At 40.7% G+C, this 19,945-nt stretch overlaps 1 protein-coding gene across 3 annotated transcripts in view; it reads right to left on the bottom strand.

The window, feature by feature from the left end:
* Window positions 1-19,945, bottom strand: part of CEP112 (centrosomal protein 112) — a 391,861-nt gene that overhangs the window by 159,690 nt on the left and 212,226 nt on the right. For all 3 annotated transcript variants that reach the window (XM_084751376.1, XM_084751377.1, XM_084751378.1), the window contains one exon: window positions 4,164-4,394. In XM_084751376.1, coding sequence (XP_084607502.1) covers window positions 4,164-4,394 — 231 coding nt within the window. The remainder of the gene's footprint in view (window positions 1-4,163; window positions 4,395-19,945) is intronic.

The raw sequence follows: 19,945 nt of genomic DNA, 5'->3' as shown, positions 1-19,945 counted from the left end.
TCTGTTATACACTAGGGCAATAGTGAATTCTTTGATTTACTCACATAGCATTTAATGAATATCTTTTGTGAAAAGCACTATAGTTGATCCTAGAAATTTAAAAAATATTTCACAAGGCATGCTTTTGACTCAGTCCAGGAATTTTCTGGAGTTAAAATTGCTAAACTTTTGTTTTTACTAATTATGTAAAATATTTATCAATATGACACACAAATAATTCAGTATCAAGAACCTGGTACTTGGCTTTTACCACGGACTTTGAAACAGTATGATGCACATCACTATATGCACCTCTTTCCTCCCTTTCTCCTCTCTTCTTTGCCCACAATTCCCAGCTTGCTAGATAACTTCCTCAGTGAACTTCTTCCATGTTGCCTAAATTGGCTGTGCTCACTTCTGTTTCCTGTACAACTTGCATTCACAGTCCATTTCAGGACCCCATTCGTTCACACTAACAGCGCCCCACTCCCTCCTGGGGATGGAAGCATAGTCCCCCACCCCCTCGGTATTTCCATGGATCCTACTTGCACACTTCTTGAAACTCCTGACTCAAGTAGATCATGTGATTCTGCATTGTATCAGGTGACACACCTTTACCTGTAAGTTCCTTTCAAGTTCTGTCATGAAATCCTTTATCTTTACCAAACCTCCTTCTGCCTCTGCCCTGGATGACAGGCATGTTTCCTGTCCCTCACACGACATACACCAGCGGTGAGCATCTCCCACGTGCCAGGCAGGCATCTCTAGCATCAGTGGTACAGGACTGAACTACAGACAAGGGTCTCTGCTTGTGGAAGTCACGCTCCAGTGGGTGGAGGGAATACAGAATAAAGAAGCAAGCACAAATGCAAGAAGCACGGTTTCACACTCAGATGAACTTGGGCGAGATTATGAAGGAGGTGGGAAAGTCAGTCAGCCTGTAGATGAAGACGGCAGGGGAGAATCCTCCAAGGAAGGCAGGAGGAGGAAGAGAAGGCTGGCTATTAGAAACCTATAGAATATTAGGAGCAGTAGGTGACAGGTAAAAGGTCCCAGAGGCTGGAGAGAGTGGCACAACAGACTGATATCTCATGTTTCTCACCCTTGTAGCCAAGGCCTGAGGTGGGGATGCCCTCAGCTGTGCACCCTTGTGCTGCTGGAGGACATGCCGCCAATCACCTTCCAACCGCCCAGTCTCTCCTACTCCAAAATGCCAGGATGTGTGTGCTCAGTGTAAAAAACACTCTGCTTTGACTCCTGCTCTATTTGAAAATCTAACTTCTTCATTTTAATACCAGTTTCCCAGTCAACGGAGGGCTCCCTCATCTGCAATGGCCTCACTCAACTTTGTGGTTTGTGACTACACTATCATTTTCAGTATGCTGTCCAAGACCATCAGGTCATCAGGAACATCTCCGTTTCAACTCCAGTGACCTCTCCTCAACTCTCATACTTCTTGACTTTCTGTCACATTCTTGACAGTCTTGCCTTCCAAAGATTCTTTTTCTGTACTTCATGAAAATAAATTCTATACAGTTCTTCTGCCTTGATGACCCTTCTTTGACACTTACCTCTGGAATGTTTGTGCCCCACCTCACTGTCCGTCTGTCTGTCTGCCTCTCCTCCTCCTTTCTTCCTCACCTCCTTCTTACTAGCAGTCTCACTCCCAAAGCTGTAACCAGGCATTCTCTGTGGGCAACTCCTACCCGTTTTCTCCAGGCCTGCCGTCTCCTCAGGTATCCAGAAACATCCACAGCTCAGGCTCCTCACTCTCAGCCCAGCACATTGCTTCCCTCCTCCCCAGCCTGGAAACTTCTTCCATGTTTGTAAATGAGAGTTAGGTGTGCCTTAACTAGACTCGTCAGCGCCCCCTCTGCGGTGACTCTCAAGCTTGCCCTTCCTGCTTCGCTGCCATGAGACACTTCTCTACCTCACATGCACCTCTAACAAGCCCTCAAGAGTCTGGTTCCTGGACTAGACCAGTTCCCATCAGCCCTTCTACTGCTATGCCATCCAAAGACACTGACAGAACGATTCTTCTGACGCGCTCCAGATCTTGCACTCAGTTCCTCAGCATCTTCAGGTGCTTCTTGCCACGTACTCCAGCCAGGGTACACCCCGAGCTCCCTGAGCCACAGCCTAGCCCATCACCTGCCCCTCTTGGGATCAGTCTGTGTGTCGTGTATACGGCTTTGTTTTCTCTTGAATTTGTTTTTCCTGTGACTTGGAATGCCACGCTCCATATCTACTTGTCAAAAATTCCTCAGTTCACTTATGTCTGGCTTAAATGGCACAGAATCTGGTTAATTTTTCTTGGTCTCAAGAGAAAATAATTTCCTCTAGTTTTGTATTTCCCCTTACATTTATCTATACGTGTTAAATTCATATATATATGAATATATATATATATATATATACATACATACACACATGTGTTTTGCCTTGTGGTCTATTATTTCATTATCTTTTAAAATGACTGTTTTGAGGATAATGTTTTTTCCTTGCTTTGCTCTAGTCACTCTCTAGTAACGGCTTGGCAGTCTTCTGCCTTAATGCTCTGCTACCTGTGTAAGGGTGCCTCCTATTCCCCAAGGCCCTGCTCATGCCACCATTAGAGCTCTACTATTTTGTACCATTTTGATGTTAAGCTCACCCACATCCCACTTACATGTTTATAAGGTAGCTTAGCCTGAAGGTAGCCTGCAAGGCCTAGTGTCTTGCTCTCATGATCTTTTCTGCAAAGAGAATCTCCATCTGTCTGCTGGCATCATGACTGCCCTAGGCTTGCTGCCTTTTGCTTTCTACCCTCCACATATAAACTAACAGTAAATCCTGTCAGCTCTACCTTTCAGACACACCCTGGGCCTGCCGCTGCTGCCGCTGCTGCTATTCTTCCCAGGCCCAATCCTTGCACAGTCTGTCTTAGTTACTGCAGGCCTCCATGGCTGCCCGCCCCCTTCCTCCTCTGCCCTCCAGCTAGTCCATTTTCTTCATGGAGAGATCCCTGAGGACTCCTCTCTGGATCCTTCGCCTTGGTCATCATTTGCAGCCACACTAGAGCCCTCACTGGTTTTCTAGGAAGCCAGGCACACTTCCAGCTCTTTAGCGCACCCCTACTACTTAAGAGTGAGTTCTGAGCTTCCTGCTAAAGGCTAAGTATGTTCAAATATGACTTGCATGTGAATTAGGGCACTAAGGCAACACCCTAGGCTTACATGCTGTAAAATCTGCGCAGGGATTGTGTGCAGTCTTTCGGGGCTCAACATTACTTGAAAAGGAAAAGGAAGAGAGAAGTAAAAGTTGGACAGAATTAGATGATTCTTAAATTACTCCTTTTCAAGTTTTATTCTAAAGACACAGCCTGGCGGGCTGGAGAGATGGCTCAGAGGTTAAGAGCACTGCCTGCTTTTACAAAGGTCCTGAGTTCAATTCCCAGCAGCCACATGGTGGCTCACAACCATCTGTGGTGAGATCTGGCGCCCTCTTCTGGTGTGCAGACATACATGCAAGCAAAACACTGTATACATAATAAATACTTAAATCTAAAAAAAAAAAAAATACAGCCTGGCATTAATTAAAGAGCTCAAGGAACAATTTACAGCTGGTACGATGAACAACAATTCTTTTAGTACCTGATTGAATATTTAAACTTTAAAAAGAGAGTACTCAAGATTGTAACTGGAATATAATCCAAGCCAGAGGTATAAATACTATATTGATATTTGTTACATTAATATAATGTTCTAAATGAACGTATTTCTACTAAAATATCAACCTAAGAAAATAAATCATCTCTTATGTTAATGTTATTAAAGAGAAACTATAAAATCTGAAAAGGACCATTAGACAACAATTTGGGGAAAATGTAACTTAAACCTAAGACAATTCAGAACTACAGCCCAAGTAGTCCTCTACTACATGGTATGTGACAGTGTGACAACACTATTCTATCACTGTATTTACTACAGAATCCCTTCCATAAAAGTCATGGGGAGGGTTAGGTAGCCCCTCACAGCACTCTAGCAGTGCTTAGACACAAAGCAAGGCAGTCACACTGCTCATCTAAGGCTAAAGAGTAGATGCATGCCTTCTGCTTTTCAGACACGAAACACCACAGCAGGGGCAGCGGGCTTTGAACCTGCACTGCTGCGGTCTCACCAAAGTCCTACCAAACAGCCCCTCACCTTCTCCAGCGTCATCTCAGTCTCCGCAGCGTGTGTCTTCTTCAGCTCCATTTTCACCCTCTCAGATTCGGCCTTCAGCTTGTTGACGGCCATCTCGTGGTCCCGCGCAGCCCTCTGCTTTTCTTCTTCTCTGAGAAGACCAAGTTCCACCAGCTGCTGCTTCCGCTGAGAGTTCACGCTAATCAGCTCTTCCCTCAATTTATGAACCTGGGCCTCCATGTCAGCAATAATCTAGTAGGAAGAAACAGGCAGAAAATATAAATAAGGAAATCACAAAGAAACACTTCCACACAGCCAATAAACACATGTTGAAAGGTAGTTCACTTGTCCTTCATGTCCCGAGCCAGGACCTTTGTTACTCTATGTCCCTCAATCCAGTTCCTGATTACCTAGAGGTAAAGGCCATGTGGGGAAAGAACATTTTTCTATACGTTGTTTCTTTTTTAAAAATATATTTTATTGATTTATTCATATTATATCTCAATAGTTATCCCATCCCTTGTATCCTCCCATTCTTCCCTCCCTCCCATTTCCCCCTTATTCCCCTCCCCTATGACTGACTGAGGGGGACTTCCTCCCCTTGTATATGCTCATAGGGTATCAAGTCTCTTCTTGGTAGCCTGATATCCTTCCTCTGAGTGCCACCAGGTCTCCCCATCCAGGGGACGTAGTCAAATATGGGGCACCAGAGTTTGTGTGAAAGTCAGTCCTCACTCTCCACTCAACGGTGGAGAATGTCCTGTCCATTGGGTAGATCTGGGTAGGGGTTTGAAGTTACGGCCTGTATTGTCCTTGGCTGGTGTCATAGTTTGAGCAGGACCCCTGGGCCCAGATCCACCTGTCATAATGTTCTTCTTGTAGGTTTCTAGGACCCTCTGGATCCTTCTATTTCCCCATTCTCCCATGCTTCTCTCACCTAGAGTCCCAATAGGATGTCCTCCCCTCTGTCCCACTTTCCTGGTAAGTGAAGACTTTCATGGGACATGCCCCTTGGGCTAGTGTCCAGATATAAGTGAGTATATACCATTTGACTCTTTCTGTTTCTGGGTTAACTCACTCATTATGATCATTTCTAGTTCAATCCATTTGTATACATTGTTTCTTTAAACACCATCACATTGCCTAATTTTGCTTGGTCATAATACCTATGTTGGTGTAATATTATGTGTATTCTTCTGAAACTTGCCTTTTCAAAATTCAACATCAAGTTCTTGGAATTCATCATGTTCTCTGCTGTGCTCGTTTTTCAATCATTGATGTTGACTTTGATATTGTTATGTTCTTACTTCTATTTCCTTGGTTTCTTTTGTATTCTTTCTTCCAATTTCTTTATATATATAATTTTTATCCCTTTCTGATTTATAAATTTGAAATTCTGTTCTATTTGTTTATTTAGATATATTTTTATTATCACTTGGTCCAATACACATTTAACTTCCTCTATTGTTTCCTTTGCCTTGTGAGACATTCAGATATATGTGTCTTCGCTCTAAAATTCATGAGATATAAATTTTCTAAGGTTGCTGTAACAAAATCCCACAAACTGCATGGTTGAAAAGAACACTAGTGTTGGGCTGGAGAGGCTCGGAAATTTAGAGCACTTGCTTCTCATGCAGAGCACCCCAGTCTGGTCTCCAGCACCCATAGGGCAGCTTACAGCCATCCAAGACTCTAGTGAGAAGGGGATGCAGTGTCCTTCTCTGGCCTCTGTGGGCAGCAGGCTTGTGCACAACGTGCACACATCAATGCAGGCAAAATGCTTATACAAAAAGATAAACAAATCTTTAAAATATAAGAGAAATATATTCTACCACAGTTCTGCAGGCTAGAAACCTCAAAACCACGTGCTGTGTGAGCTGGCTGCTGCTGGGCCGCTGAGCAGATCATTGCACTCGTTTCTCTGAGATGCTGCTGTCTGCTGTCCACACTTGGTGCTCCTCGGTGTGCACACACAGCATTCTAGCCTCTTCCTCCACTTTGCCAGGGCATCTCCCTCTGGATGGTTCTCTATTCACACTGGGGTCAGGGACATGAATGTACTGTTTTCCACTATTAAAAATTGAGACTGTTCAGCGGCAAGTGATGCTGTCACTTTTTGAAATTTTCACGAAAGATGGCCAAGAAATTGATCTAAACTTCCTACATATTTTGAGTGCTGCATTCTATAAATGCCCATTAGATCAAATATGTAGCTGAAATCTAAAGCCTTCATCCAATAATGCACATTGAAATCTCTCACTGTACTGATTCTTGGTTAAGTTTCCATTTAAATATTTTGAGGTTATAAGGGCCATATCTCGTACACTGGCCTTTGCTATCGGACAGTGATTCTCATATGCTCTTATTAAATGACTGCCCTCCTCACCTCCAGCATTTCTGCCACAAAGCCACTTTCGCCAGGGGTAATGACATGGCCAGCAGCTATTTAGACAAGTGAGCATTTGTTTGGTATATTTTATTTGTTGTTACTTTAAAGCTCTCTGAAGATTCAGTTTTTAGATATATATTATAAACAGCATGCTGATTTTCTTTTTTTCCTTTTTATTATTTTTTAAATAATAACACATTTTTATTGAAAATTAAAAATAATTCCTATTACATCTCATTTTCTATCCCATCCCATGCATCCTCCCATTCCTCCCTCCCTCCCACTTTCACCCCAATCCCCCTTCCCTATGACTGTGGCTGTGGGGGACCTCCTCCCCCTGAATATGGTGCTAGGGTATCAAGTCTTTTCTTGGTAGTCCGCTATCCTTCCTCCGAGTGCCATTGGGCCTCCCCAACAAAGAGACATGGCCAAATATGGGGCACCAGAGATCCTGTGAAAGTCAGTCCCCAGTCTCCACTTAGCTGTGGAGAATGTTCTGTCCCTTGGCTAGATCTGGGTAGGGGTTTGATGATGACTGCCCGTTTTGTCCATGGTTGGTGCCTTAGATCAAGCAGAACCCCTGGGCTCAGATCTAGCCATCATAATGTTCTTCTTGTAGGTTTCTAGGACCCTCTGGGGCCCCCTACTTGCCTATCCCCTATATTTTCCTCATCTAGAGTCTCAATAGGATGTCCTCACCTCTATCCCCGTTTCCTGGTAGGTGCAGACTTTCATGGGACCTGTCCCTTGGGCTAGTGCCCAGTAATAAACGAGTATATACCATTTGAGTCTTTCTGCTTCTGGGTTAGCTCACTCATTATGATCATTTCTAGTTCAATCCATTTGTCCACAAATTTTGGAAAATCCTTGTTTTTAATAGCTGAGTAGTATTCCATAGTGTATATGTACCACAGTTTCTTTATCCATTCTTCTACTGAGGGGCACTTAGGCTGTTTCCATGTTCTGGCGATTATGAATAAGGCTGCTATGAACATGGTTGAGCAAATTTTCTTGTTGTGTGCTGGAGCATCTTCTGGGTATACACCTAGGAGTGGAATAGCTGGGTCTTGAGGAAGCCCTATTTCCATTTTTCTGAGATAGCACCAGATAGATTTCCAAAGTGGCTGTACTATTTTGCATTCCCACCATCAATGAAGGAGTGTTCCTCTCTCTCCACATCCTCGCCAGCATGTGTTGTCACTTGAATGTTTGATTTTAGCCATTCTGATGGGTGTAAGATGGAATCTCAGAGTTGTTTTGATTTGCATTTCTCTGATGACTAGTGATGTTGAGCATTTCTCTAAGTGTGTCTCAGCCATTTGATATTCCTCTGTTGAGAATTCTCTGTTTAATTCTGAGCCCCATTTCTCAATTGGGTTATTTGGTTTGGTGGCATTTAATTTCTTGAGTTCTTTATAAAGTTTGGATATTAGACCTTTGTCAGATGCAGGGTTGGTGAAGATCTTTTCCCAGTTTGTAGGCTGTCGCTTTGTTCTTTTGACAGTGTCTCCTGCCTTATAGAAGCTTCTCAGCCTCATGAGGTCCCATTTATTAATTGTTGACCTTAAGGCCTGGGCTGTTGGTGTTCTGTTCAGGAAGTTGTCTCCTGTGCCGATATGTTCCAGGCTCTTCCCCACTTTTTCTTCTAACTGATTTAGTGTCTCTGGTTTTATATTGAGGTCTTTAATCCATTTGGACTTGAGTTTTCTGCATGGTGACAAGGATGGGTCCAATTGCACTTTTCTACATGTAGAAATCCAGTTAGACCAGCACCATTTGTTGAAGATAGCATGCTGATTTTCAATTTTCTTTTAAAATCTTAGCAACATTTATCTTTTAAATGGAGCATTTAGTCTAAATAATTTCCATATTTTTATATATTTGCTTTAATTTTAAAAATCTTTTTTGTGCCACTTGCACTATTTTTTTTTGTACATTTCACATTTTCTTCATTTTGTTTTTAGTCTAAATAAATCTACTCTTTCCTCCATCACCTTTCCTGTCCTCTCACACTGAAGCCCTGCGCTGTGTTTCCTATCCTGGCAGCAGGAAGAGGCCTGGTCTCTCACTCCTCTGCCCTCACAGCAGCCAGCACTTTGCTGCCGGCCACTGCATGTTTTCAGTTCTTTCAAAGAGGTTTGGTACCCAACCCTTGCAGCAGTTACTGCTCTGAGAGCTCTCTCTGGGTGAGGCTGACGATGGGGCTGACGAGGCAGCTGTTGGCCCTTTGAAGGGACTTTGATTCCTCTCTGCTGCTTTCCAGGTCTGCTCTTCATCTCTAGTGTTCATGGGCTCTTTATCTGCCTTAAGTGTCCACCTGCCTTGTTCTTGTGATCAGCCTTCTCACCTTCTAAGTCTCCGTGGATCTTTGACAAGTACTGCAAATCTCTCAGTGTACTTGGCTCTCTGTTTCTATGCATCAGGCCTTGATCAGCATAATCCATGAAATAAAAATGCCAATACAAAGGATAAAGTTTCAAAATACTAAATGGCATGACAAGAAAATCCAGACTGGGAGAAAAGTGCAACGCAGAGGACACAGCAGGAACACCCACCCTGCAGATGTACTTAAATGTAGTCATGAAATTAAAGTATTTAATTAATTAACGACATTACAGAAATTGGTGGCATCAGAGAGCTATCCTCTACAGCACTGCAACAATGAATTAGCTCCCAACAAGTGACCAAAAAACACAAGAAAAAGGAAGAAAGCTTCCCCCACACTTTAGAATTAGAAGCACTCACTTGACCCAGGGTTCAAGTAGCTGGAACTGACCTGTGGAAGGACACTGGTCCTTCTGCTTTGGCACTACTTTAGATAGGAATGAAAAGGGTGAGTGACAGCAGGCCAGGGTGGGTGACAGCAGGCCAGGGTGGGTGACAGCAGGCCAGGGTGGGTGACAGCAGGCCAGGGTGGGTGACAGCAGGCCAGGGTGGGTGACAGCAGGCCAGGGTGGGTGACAGCAGGCCAGGGTGAGTGGACAGCAGGCCAAGGTGAGCAGACAGTATTTTACTACATCTATTTTTGCAGCTTACAGTTCTGACTGATGTTACTCATTTCCTAACCCAAATAAATCCATAACATTAAGATGTTTATAAATGACTCATAATTATAAAGTTCCCTATTAAATCTTGGAGGATGAAACTCAAACCAGGAAAATGAGTCTTGATGTGTTATTTATTTGAAATGCTAGTTATTAATGATATAGGAAAACAGATTAATAAATTGGTTAAGGAGACAAGTTCTGGTAATATTAATCAAGGAAATGAAAGGAAGGCATAGACAAGCAATGTTAGAGATGAAAATAAAGCCACGACAAAGTTACCTACAAAGCACATACTAACAACTAAAATTATAATCAAAGAGTTGAAAGGTTATAAAATACTATCCCAATAACTGGAGAATTGAGATTAAATGAACACACTTCTTGGAACATACCTAATGTCAAAATTAGAAACTGAAAGCTAAGCAAATTTAATTTAATAAAATATGCAACAATACCAAAAATCTTTCCACAAAGATAGCACTGAGCTCATATATTTCATAGGTGAGTTGTAAAATTTTTTATTGAATATTTATATATATATTTATATTATTACACATATATACAATAAACTACCTACTGCAAAAATAACCATGACACAATCAGGAATTATATATATATATGTTGCATTCATAGAGTTTTAAATTTTTTTGAAGGACCATATCAATTTATCTGTTATAAACTCATAAAAATTAGAAAGACAAAATTATTTACAAATTAATTTCAATGTCAGTACAACGTTAATAAAAGATGATAGGGAGAGTAAGAGAAATAAAATTACTAAGCAAAGTCACTTATGACTTTGACAGGTAAATTCAGCTTACCACTGTATAAAAATAAAATACATAATCATTTAGTTTAGAGAATGCCAAGTCAGTTTGACACTTATAGAAATTTGGAACCGTCAGCTGGGCAGTTGTATAGCATGTCTTTAATCCCGGCACTCAGGAGGCAGAGAGGCAGGTGGATCTCTGAGTTCAAGGCCAGCCTGGTCTACAGAGTGCGTTCCAGGACAGTTAGGGCTACACAGAGAAGCCCTGTTTTGAAAAACAAAAACAAACAAAAAATTCAGAACTGCCAATAACATAAAATTTAAATGAAAAAACAAACCCCCCAAACAAACAACAAACAATAAAAAAGTGTGCTATAAAAACTTACCAAAACTGACCCACACCTCCAGAAGATGTGAATCACCCTATGATCACTTAAAAAAAAAAAAAGAAAAGAAATATGGTTTCTGGGAATTGAATTCAGGACTTTTGAAAGAGCAGCCAGTACTCTTAACCTCTGAGCCTTTTCTCCAGCCCAGCCCACCGAGGAAGAGGAGACAGGCAGTCCTGGTGAGACTTGATAGGCTGGGGTCGGACAGTAGGTGAGGAGGGTTCCCCCTTTCTGAGGACTAGGTGAAGGAGTGGGGGAGGAAAAGAGAGGGGGCTACAATTGGGATATAAAATGAATAAATTAAAAATAAACAAACTTAATTAAGAAATAAAATTTAGGATAAGAAAAAATGGTAATAAAAAATCTTTCCAGAAGTTAAATCTGAAGCCTAGATGGCTCTGCTGGAACAATCCACTAAATACTTTAAAAAAAAAAAAAAGTAACTGAGTCCTTCACACTGTAATCTTCCAGAGATTCATCATTCAGGAATTCAATTTATAAAGGTAGCTAACCTCAGTTTAAAAGCATGCTAATTAGAGCACCTACTACCCACCAATGCACAGGTCATTATCTCTCAATGACTATTAGCAAACTAAATTCAACAGTATAACATTATTAAAACTGCATGGAGGACTGAATAGATGGCTCAGTTGGCACAGTGCTTACTGGGCGAGCATGACACCTGAGCTCTGATGTAGGTGCACAGAGAGCACAGTGGCATGCTCCTGTGACTGAGGACTGGGGAAGCCGGGATCCCTGGAGGCTGCTGGTCAGTCTGCCTGGCTGAACTGGTGAGCTCTGAGTCAGTGCGAGACCCTGTCTTAAAAAACAAGGTGATATCAACCTAACATCTACACATCTACATGTATAGGCACACATGTGCACCTGTATTTACAAAACACACACACACACACACACACACACACACACACACACACACACACACACACGACATAGGGTTGAAATGTCAAAAGTAACCTGGGGTATACTTTACTCCACTACTGCATAAAAGAAAACAGCAGGAAATGTATCTCAATATTCAGAAGAATATCTGATTTCCAGGGTTATGTTATTTCAAGGGGAAAAAAAGTTCAATGACAGAAATTCTCAGGCATTTGAAAGAATGTTTTCAACTAGCTAATAGGAACTTATTCAAACTTTAGCAAATTTCGTTCATTGTTTGTTTGGTGGTGTGTGTGTGTGTGTGTGTGTGTGTGTGTGTGTGTGTATGTGTGTGTGTATGTGTGTGTGTGTGTGTGTGTGTGTGTTTGAAGCTTTGAAATAGTTTTTTTTTTAATCAAGAAGAAGCACTCTACAGAGAGGGCTCAGTGGTAAAGAGCACTAAGTAGGGTACGGGGAGAAATACACTCAGAGAATTACAGTTCGTTGAAATGGCCTTATGTAATCCAGTATAATAAAAAAACTGATTTCAATAAAAATCCTTAGACGAAAAGATTGCTACAACTCTAAAAGGGCAAGCCCCTATGAAGCCATTGAGGAAGAGCTAAACACCAGGGCTAACAGCACAGGGAGGCAACGCCCACCAGCTCATTCCTGTTAGGTGCAGCACTAGCACAAGTCTGATTAAAATATAAAAGCCTCTGATATGGGTGGCAAGACACGCAGGAGCAGGAAGTGGGACAATCATGAATTTGAGGCCAGCCTAAGCTATATAAGACAACACTGTCTCAAAGGGCAGGGACCCTGGGTGTGGTGGCATGTGCCTAAAACCCCAACACTCAGGCAACTGAAGTAGGAGGGAAGTCTGATCAGACTGAGTTAGGTAACAAGACCCTGCTTTCAAATCCAGAGCAAATACCCACATTTGAAAGTTTTGAAGTTCCTTCTCCAGGACCCACTGCCCCAAAACAAGAAAAACAAGATACAACTAAGGGTTCTAATACCACTTACTAGACCTCCAGACTTAATAATGTTATAGCAATTAAGAGCATAGGACTATAGTAGTGGAAAAGATGACTGATGGAGCAGAGCTGGGAGTCTACAATTCCACTGACACTGGGCAGAACCAACACAGCAGTAGAGAGGGACAAAGACAATTATCTCAAATCTTTACTAACCATGCATAAGACAGAGGATTAATACCAAAACTGCAGAAAGAACTCAAGAAACTAACAAGAAATTGTACAACCCAAATCAATAAATGGGCTAATGAAGTGGGCACAGTTCTCAAAAGCTGAAGCACAATTAGGCAAGACGCAGATGAAAACTGCCCAGCCTCACCAGTCATCAGGGAAATAAATGCAAATCCAAACCAGACTGAGAGTCCATCTCACAAGTATGCGCTGGTAAGTATACAGAGAGAGGGCATTCTTACACGCCTGCTGGCAGGAATGGAGATTGTTGCAACACTATGTCAGTCAGTAGGAAGTTCTCAGACCACTAAAGTACATCTACCTAACGAACTCAGCTATACCCGCTGGGTTTTATCCAAAGGAGGACAAGCCAACACATTTCAGAGATATTTGCACATCAACATTTATTGCAGAATTATTCATAAGAGCAAAGTTGCAGAGTCTGCCTAGGCATTTGTCAAGAGGGATGAATAAATACAATGTAGTACATCTACACGGTGATATTTTACTCAGACATAATGAAGTCATACTAGTGTCAAGAATGTATGCAACTGAAGACCATCATGTTAAATGAATTAGGTCAGTCTCAGACAAGCATTCCATGTTTTCTCTCACTTATGGCTCCTAGCTTTTACATAAATGCAAAAAAATTATATGTGTTTATATATGACATGAAAACAGAATTAGAAAGGTATAGGAATGATGGGGAAAGACTGATGACGGATAAGTGAAAGGGTGGTTAGGAGGACTTGGAGGGAATATTCTCAAAATATATACTTTTATGAAAATGTCCATATGAAACTAAGTATAGCCAATAAAAATTCTATCCATTCCCAAGTCTATATTAAAATGAAATAAAATAGGACTATACAATATTTGTACATGAATGCTCACTGAATTATCCTCAGAGATCAAAATTAAATATAACTAAAATGCCTGTTAACTGGTGAGTAGACAAATACAGCAGATCCACAGAATGGAGTATTACGCAGCAGTGAAAAGGAATGGAAAACTAAGCTTGTTGTCACATAATGAACTTTGAAAACATAATAGGTGAAAAAAAAGGCCATCATCAAATACATTAAGATTCTACTTTTATAAAACACATGACATTCTTCTATCAGGTCCTTATATATAGACAGACATTAGCCTAGGGCTAGCAGCTAGAAACTAGGGGTAATTGCTAATGTATATGGCTGTTTTTGTGGGGGAGATGATAAACTTGTAAAACTGACTGATGAGAACTGAATAACTCTGTGAGAACAAAAGTCTATCAGCTTCAGTTTTGCTTTCCAGTTTCATGGAAAACCATGGTCTTTCATGGAAACCCATGGTCTAAAAATATGAACTAAAAAATTCCAAAAATACTTAAGTTTAAATAACTTTTAAATTATAGTATATCATAGTTGTTGTACCTACCTAGTAACAAATTACTGTTGCTAATCTCTTATTGTGTCCCCTTTACACATTACATTTCTCCTAGATACATATGTATAGAAAGAGATGGTATACATAAGGTTTGAGCCCTCAGGTTCTCCTCATCATCTACACATAAGTCCTTTCTCTCATCGATGCATAAGGGTCAATAGCTGCACACTGACTACTATATATCGTATCCTGGAAACCACTGAGTTGTATGTTTAAGTAGATAAGTTTTAAATTGTGGCAATTACATCTCAAGCTATTATTTTTGAAAGTAATGAGATTAGAGATCAAATGTGAAAATGAGGGTGGGTCAATGACTTTAAGGTATAGAAGGATTTTTTTCACTTTTTAAAAATAATTCATTCATATTACATCTCAATTGTTATCCCATCCCTTGTATCCTCCCATTCCTCCCTCCCTCCCACTTTCCCCCTACTCCCTTCCCCTATGACTGTGACTGAGGGGGACCTCTCCCCTTGTATATGCTCATAGGGTATCAAGTCTCTTCTTGGTACTCTGCTATCCTTCCTCTGAGTGCCACCAGGCCTCCCCATCCAGGGGACGTGGTCAAATACGGGGCACCAGAGTTCGTGTGAAAGTCAGTTCCCACTCTTCACTCAACTGTGGAGAATGTCCTGTCCATTGGCTAGATCTGGGTAGGGCTTCAATGTTTACTGCATGTATAGTCCTTGGCTGGTGCCATAGTTTGAGCAGGACCCCTGGGTCCAGATCTGCCCATCATAATGTTCTTCTTGTAGGTTTCTAGGACCCTCTGGATCCTTCTATTTCTACATTCTCCCATGCTTCTCTCACCTAAAATCCCAATAGGATGTCCACCCCTCTGTTCTACTTTCCTGGTAAGTGAAGACTTTCATGGGACATGCCCCTTGGGCTAGTGTCCAGATATAAGTGAATATATACCATCTGAGTCTATAGAAGGATTTCTTAAACATTGCTCAAAAGACACTGACTTGACAAGTCTTACAAACTATGCTACAACATAATAAAGAACATTTTTCAAAAGACTCAAAAAGATAGTGAAAAGCATTTCAAATGGGAAGAGGAAATTGGGAACATATACATGAATAAAAAAACAGCTTACAGATTTCCCAACGTTAGAAAAATAAGTCACATACACAAGTGCTCACTGGAGGAAAAAGCAAAATTCTAAGGGCCAACTTATGAAGAGTACCCAACTCCATTATCCACCAGAAGTGGAAAAAAATACCAGTTTGCCATTATTTTACAATCATTATATTTCCAAAAGATAAAAAATCTAACAGTAGTTAGACCTGAAAATGACAGTTTTACTATAACAATCCTTGTACTAAAAATGCCTTTGGAGATTGTGTTTTGATGTCTTCATCTTTCATTTGTTTGGCCCTTTCATTTTACCTCATACAGAGAAGACAGAGCAGTGGTTCCATATGGGTTATGTATGAATGAGACCGTTAACTTGTGTCAGTATAACACTGCAGGCAGCAAATATACTGTACCAAGGAGGACAAGTCGCTATGTATGCGCCTAATGCAATTTTATGTTTAGTTTGAACACTCTGAAAATACTCCAGGATCATAAAATAACTCAAGGTAATTATTACAAATGCAGCCATCACTGTAAAAGAATATAAGTATAGATGTAGGGGGTGTGGGCTAATGTAGTGAAAACTTGGCTTCTCTAAAAACTCTGTTATGTTATGCAACAGATTTTTGTTTTAATCTCAAGCAAGGGATATGGAGTGGCCTTTAGTTTGTCCATAGATGAGAATTACTTTGTGTGGAGCATCGTCTATGCCAGATACGTTGGTGGAATTCTGAGGACTCTGGGAGAGTGAAAATACGAGAGCCCAGAGAGAGAGAGAGAGAGGGGCGGGGGGCTTAGAGGAGATGAATGGAGAAGGAGGAAGGCTGCATGTTTGTCCTGCTGCATTTGCTGTTGCGGGACTGTTAGACATCTGACACCTGAGATTGGTATTTTCCCAAAGAACCCGACGACCCTAACCAGCCAGAACTAAGTCTAAAGAGGTCTGTGTCTCCTCTCCCGTCTTTCTCTTCTACCTGGGTTGCGGAGGGGGAAGGGTTGGAAGGGAGGAAGAGGCATAAGGGAACCCCACTGAAGACAGAGTAAAATAAAGATGCCTATAGGTTAATTTTTAGCGAACAGACACATAACCTGTAAGTCCTTTAGAGAAAAAAACTGCTTGCTGTTTGTTATTTTTATATTTGCACGGATATTTATCAAATCCCTCTACTTCTCTTTATTTTACTTTAGAGCCTAAATAATAAGGAACTCATTATACAGCAGCATACCATTACTGCTACATCTCTCTCATTTTAATGTGTTTTAATTTGTATAGTTTACAAGTTCACTGAAATTTTTGTCAGGTGAAAACATTGGGAAATGACCATTACTTTTGCATCAGGCAGGTGAGGAGAAAGGACCGAGGTGACTTGGAGCTGCTGCTTAAACAACCTCACGAAGGCAAAACCCTATAACCAGGATTAGGAACACAGATATCCATTACGTCTATGCACCACACTTGTTATTTTATGCTATTTATCATTATTACTAGCACAATTCTAAAGTAAAAATATAGATGATAGATACTATTTCCATAAATATTATATTTGCTTGATGATCACCCCTTATATCAAAAGTATTAGTGAACTAAGAAGTTCATACTCTAGCTAGAACATTCTCTCCATTAAATACAAAATATGAATTTTGTAATTCTATTAAACACACAGTACTGATGTTTTCAAAGTGGAGATTCAGACCTCAAAGGGCAACTATATATACTAAAAATCAGCAGTCATATCACATGTTTGGAAAACATAACAAAGAATACTTTGATATACTTATCATGTCAATTTATTTCATAAGGAATAACCTTATGTCATATATAATTATGCATTCCATGTCTATTATTTTAAAACTGAAATTTAAGTATTCAGTAGAAATAAAGATCTTGCTATACAGTTATAACCTACCACACAAAATCTAATTTTTCAAAGTGTTTTTTAATTATTTGAAAGTTTAATATTAATTCCCTCTTCAGTTTCTTCTAGATCATCCCTTAATAGCCACCAAACTTCATATTCTTCCTTCCTTCCTTTCTCTTTCTCTTCTCTTCTCCTCCTTCCCTCCTCCCGTCCTCCCCCCCCCTCTAACCCTACAGAGTATAGTTTAAGTTGACTAACTACTCCTGGATGTGAGGCCTGCCATGAAGTGTGTCAATACCAAGTGTCACACCCTTAAAGAAAGCTGACTCTGCGTTTTCCAATAACTATCAAATAACAATTGGCTCCTCAGCTTGTGGTAGGATTTTACAACTATATTCTCCACTTATGGGATTTTGTCTGGTTTCAGCGTGTGCATGTCATGTGCATGCTATCACAATCATTATGAGGTCTTATGCTCAGCTGCCCTGTTGTATCTTTAAAACACTGTTTCCTTGAAGTCATCGGCCACTTCTGGCTCTTCCAATCTTTCTGCACCCTCTCCCAAGCAGATCCCTTAACTTTGCGGGGAGAGGTGAAACACTGAGCGCCCATTGAGGACTGAGTACTCTGAAGTCACTTATTCTCTGCACCGTGGTGACTCGTGGGCATCTTTGTTAACTGCTATCTACTCTAAGCAGTTCCCGTGGTGAGGGTTGAGTGATGCACTTATCTATGGATAGAGCAGTGAGTCCGTCTGTGGCTATGTCCATTTAGTAGAATAGCAAGGGGTTCCCTCTGGAGCCCATGATCTATCTAGTCCCAGGCTCTGGGCCCCACTGGAAATGTCAGATGTATATATTTGGGAAGCTTCTACAGCGGTAGACTGTCTATATGGCTTAAAAAGAGCTTCAGCATTGGTAATCCCTCCCACACAGTCCTCCCTTTATCCACTTACCCATTCGCTACCCCATTTAATCCTTCCTATTCTTTTTTGCCCTTTGAAAGTACTATTTTCTATTTCTCTTTCTTGAAAGATTCCCTACTCCCCCACAACTCTTTACTATTTAGCTAACCTCTGTGGATAGTCCAAATAAAACATATCTAAACTTGAAAGATAATATCCATATATGAGAGAAAATGGGAAATGTTTGCTCTCTGGGTCTGGGTTATTTCACACAGAATGATTGTTGCAGTTCTGTCCACTTCCCCGAAAAGTTCATAATTTCATTTTTCTTAACAGGAAAATAATATTCTATTGTATACATGGGGAAACATTTTCATTATCCATTCATCAAAATTTAGACGTCTAGGCCATTTTCACTTCATGGCTATTGTGACTACAGTAGCAGTGAATATGGTTGACCAAGTATCTCTGAAATAATATACAGACTCCTTTGGCTATATGCACAAGACTGTTCTAGCTGGATCTTATGACAGACCTCTTTTCAGCTTTTTGATGAACCCCCACACAGAGTTCCACAGCAGGGGCTGGAATAGTCTGCACTCCTGCCAGCAGTGAAGTGTCCCCTTTCCTTCCATCCTCTGTGATTTGGATTTGGTGTGGTGTTTTTTTATTTTTTTATCTTGGCTGTTCTGACTGGGGTAAGATGAAATCTCAAAGTAGTTTTGATCTCCATTTCCCTGATGGGATAGGATAATGGACATTCTGATAAGTGTCTCTTAGCCACTTGTATTTCACATTTTGAGAATCCTCTCTTTAGTTCCATCATTGATTTTTAACCAGGTTATCTGTTGTTTTGTTTAGTCTTTTTAGTTCTTCATATGTTCTAGATAACAACCCTCTGGCAGCTGTGTCATTTAATTGTAAGGGTTTTTTCTTTCTATTCCATAGGCTGCCTCTTTACTTGAATGATGGCAGGCTTTCTGCTATGCAGAAGACGTCAGGTTTCCTATTATCAGCACTATCTAGATCCGGGTCAGAAGTTATTCCCTGTGCCGGAAAGGTCAAGCACATTAGCTCCTATTTATTCTAGTCTATTTGGTTCTAGGTACAAAGTCTTATGTTGAGATCCTTGGTCAGTCTGGACTTGAGTTCTGTGCAGGGTATGGATCCAGTTTCACTCTTCTACAGACAGCTATCCAGTAAACCAGGAGCAGGTGTTGAAGATATTTTCTTTTCTCCGATTACATTGATTACCATATCTGTTTTAATGCCTGTGCCATGGTGTTTTTATTACTATAGCTCTGAAGAATATCATAAAATCAGGTATGGTGATACCTTCAGAAGTTCCTTTATTGTTCAGGAATGTCTTAGATATTCGTGTGTGTGTGTGTGTGTGTGTGTGTGTGTGTGTGTGTGTGTGTGTGTGTGTTTCCATATGAAATTTAAGATGATTTTTCAATTCTTGTGTGGAATTGAGTTGGAATTTTGATGGGGATTGCACTGTATCTGTAGAGTGCTTTTGGTAGATGGTCATTTTTGCAATATTAATCTACTGATCTAAGACATCTTCAGATCTCTGCTTCAATTTATTTCTTCACTGTCATAAAGTATTTATTATACAAGTATTCACTTGCTTGGTTAGAGTTAACTTAAAATATTTTTTGAAGCTATTGTGACTTGGTATTGTTTCCCTTATTTCTCTCTCTCTCTCTCTCTCTCTCTCTCTCTCTCTCTCTCTCTCTCTCTCTCTCTCTCGTGTGTGTGTGTGTGTATTACTTTTGTATCCTGCTACTTTACTGAATGTATTTATCAGCTATAGAAATTTCCTGGTGTAGTATGTGTAAA

Source organism: Acomys minous (assembly GCF_964271855.1).
Source record: "Acomys minous genome assembly, chromosome: 12".
Lineage (NCBI taxonomy): Eukaryota > Metazoa > Chordata > Mammalia > Rodentia > Muridae > Acomys > Acomys minous.
The sequence above is the reverse complement of the archived record's forward strand: the minus strand, read 5'-3'. Positions and strand labels throughout refer to the sequence as shown.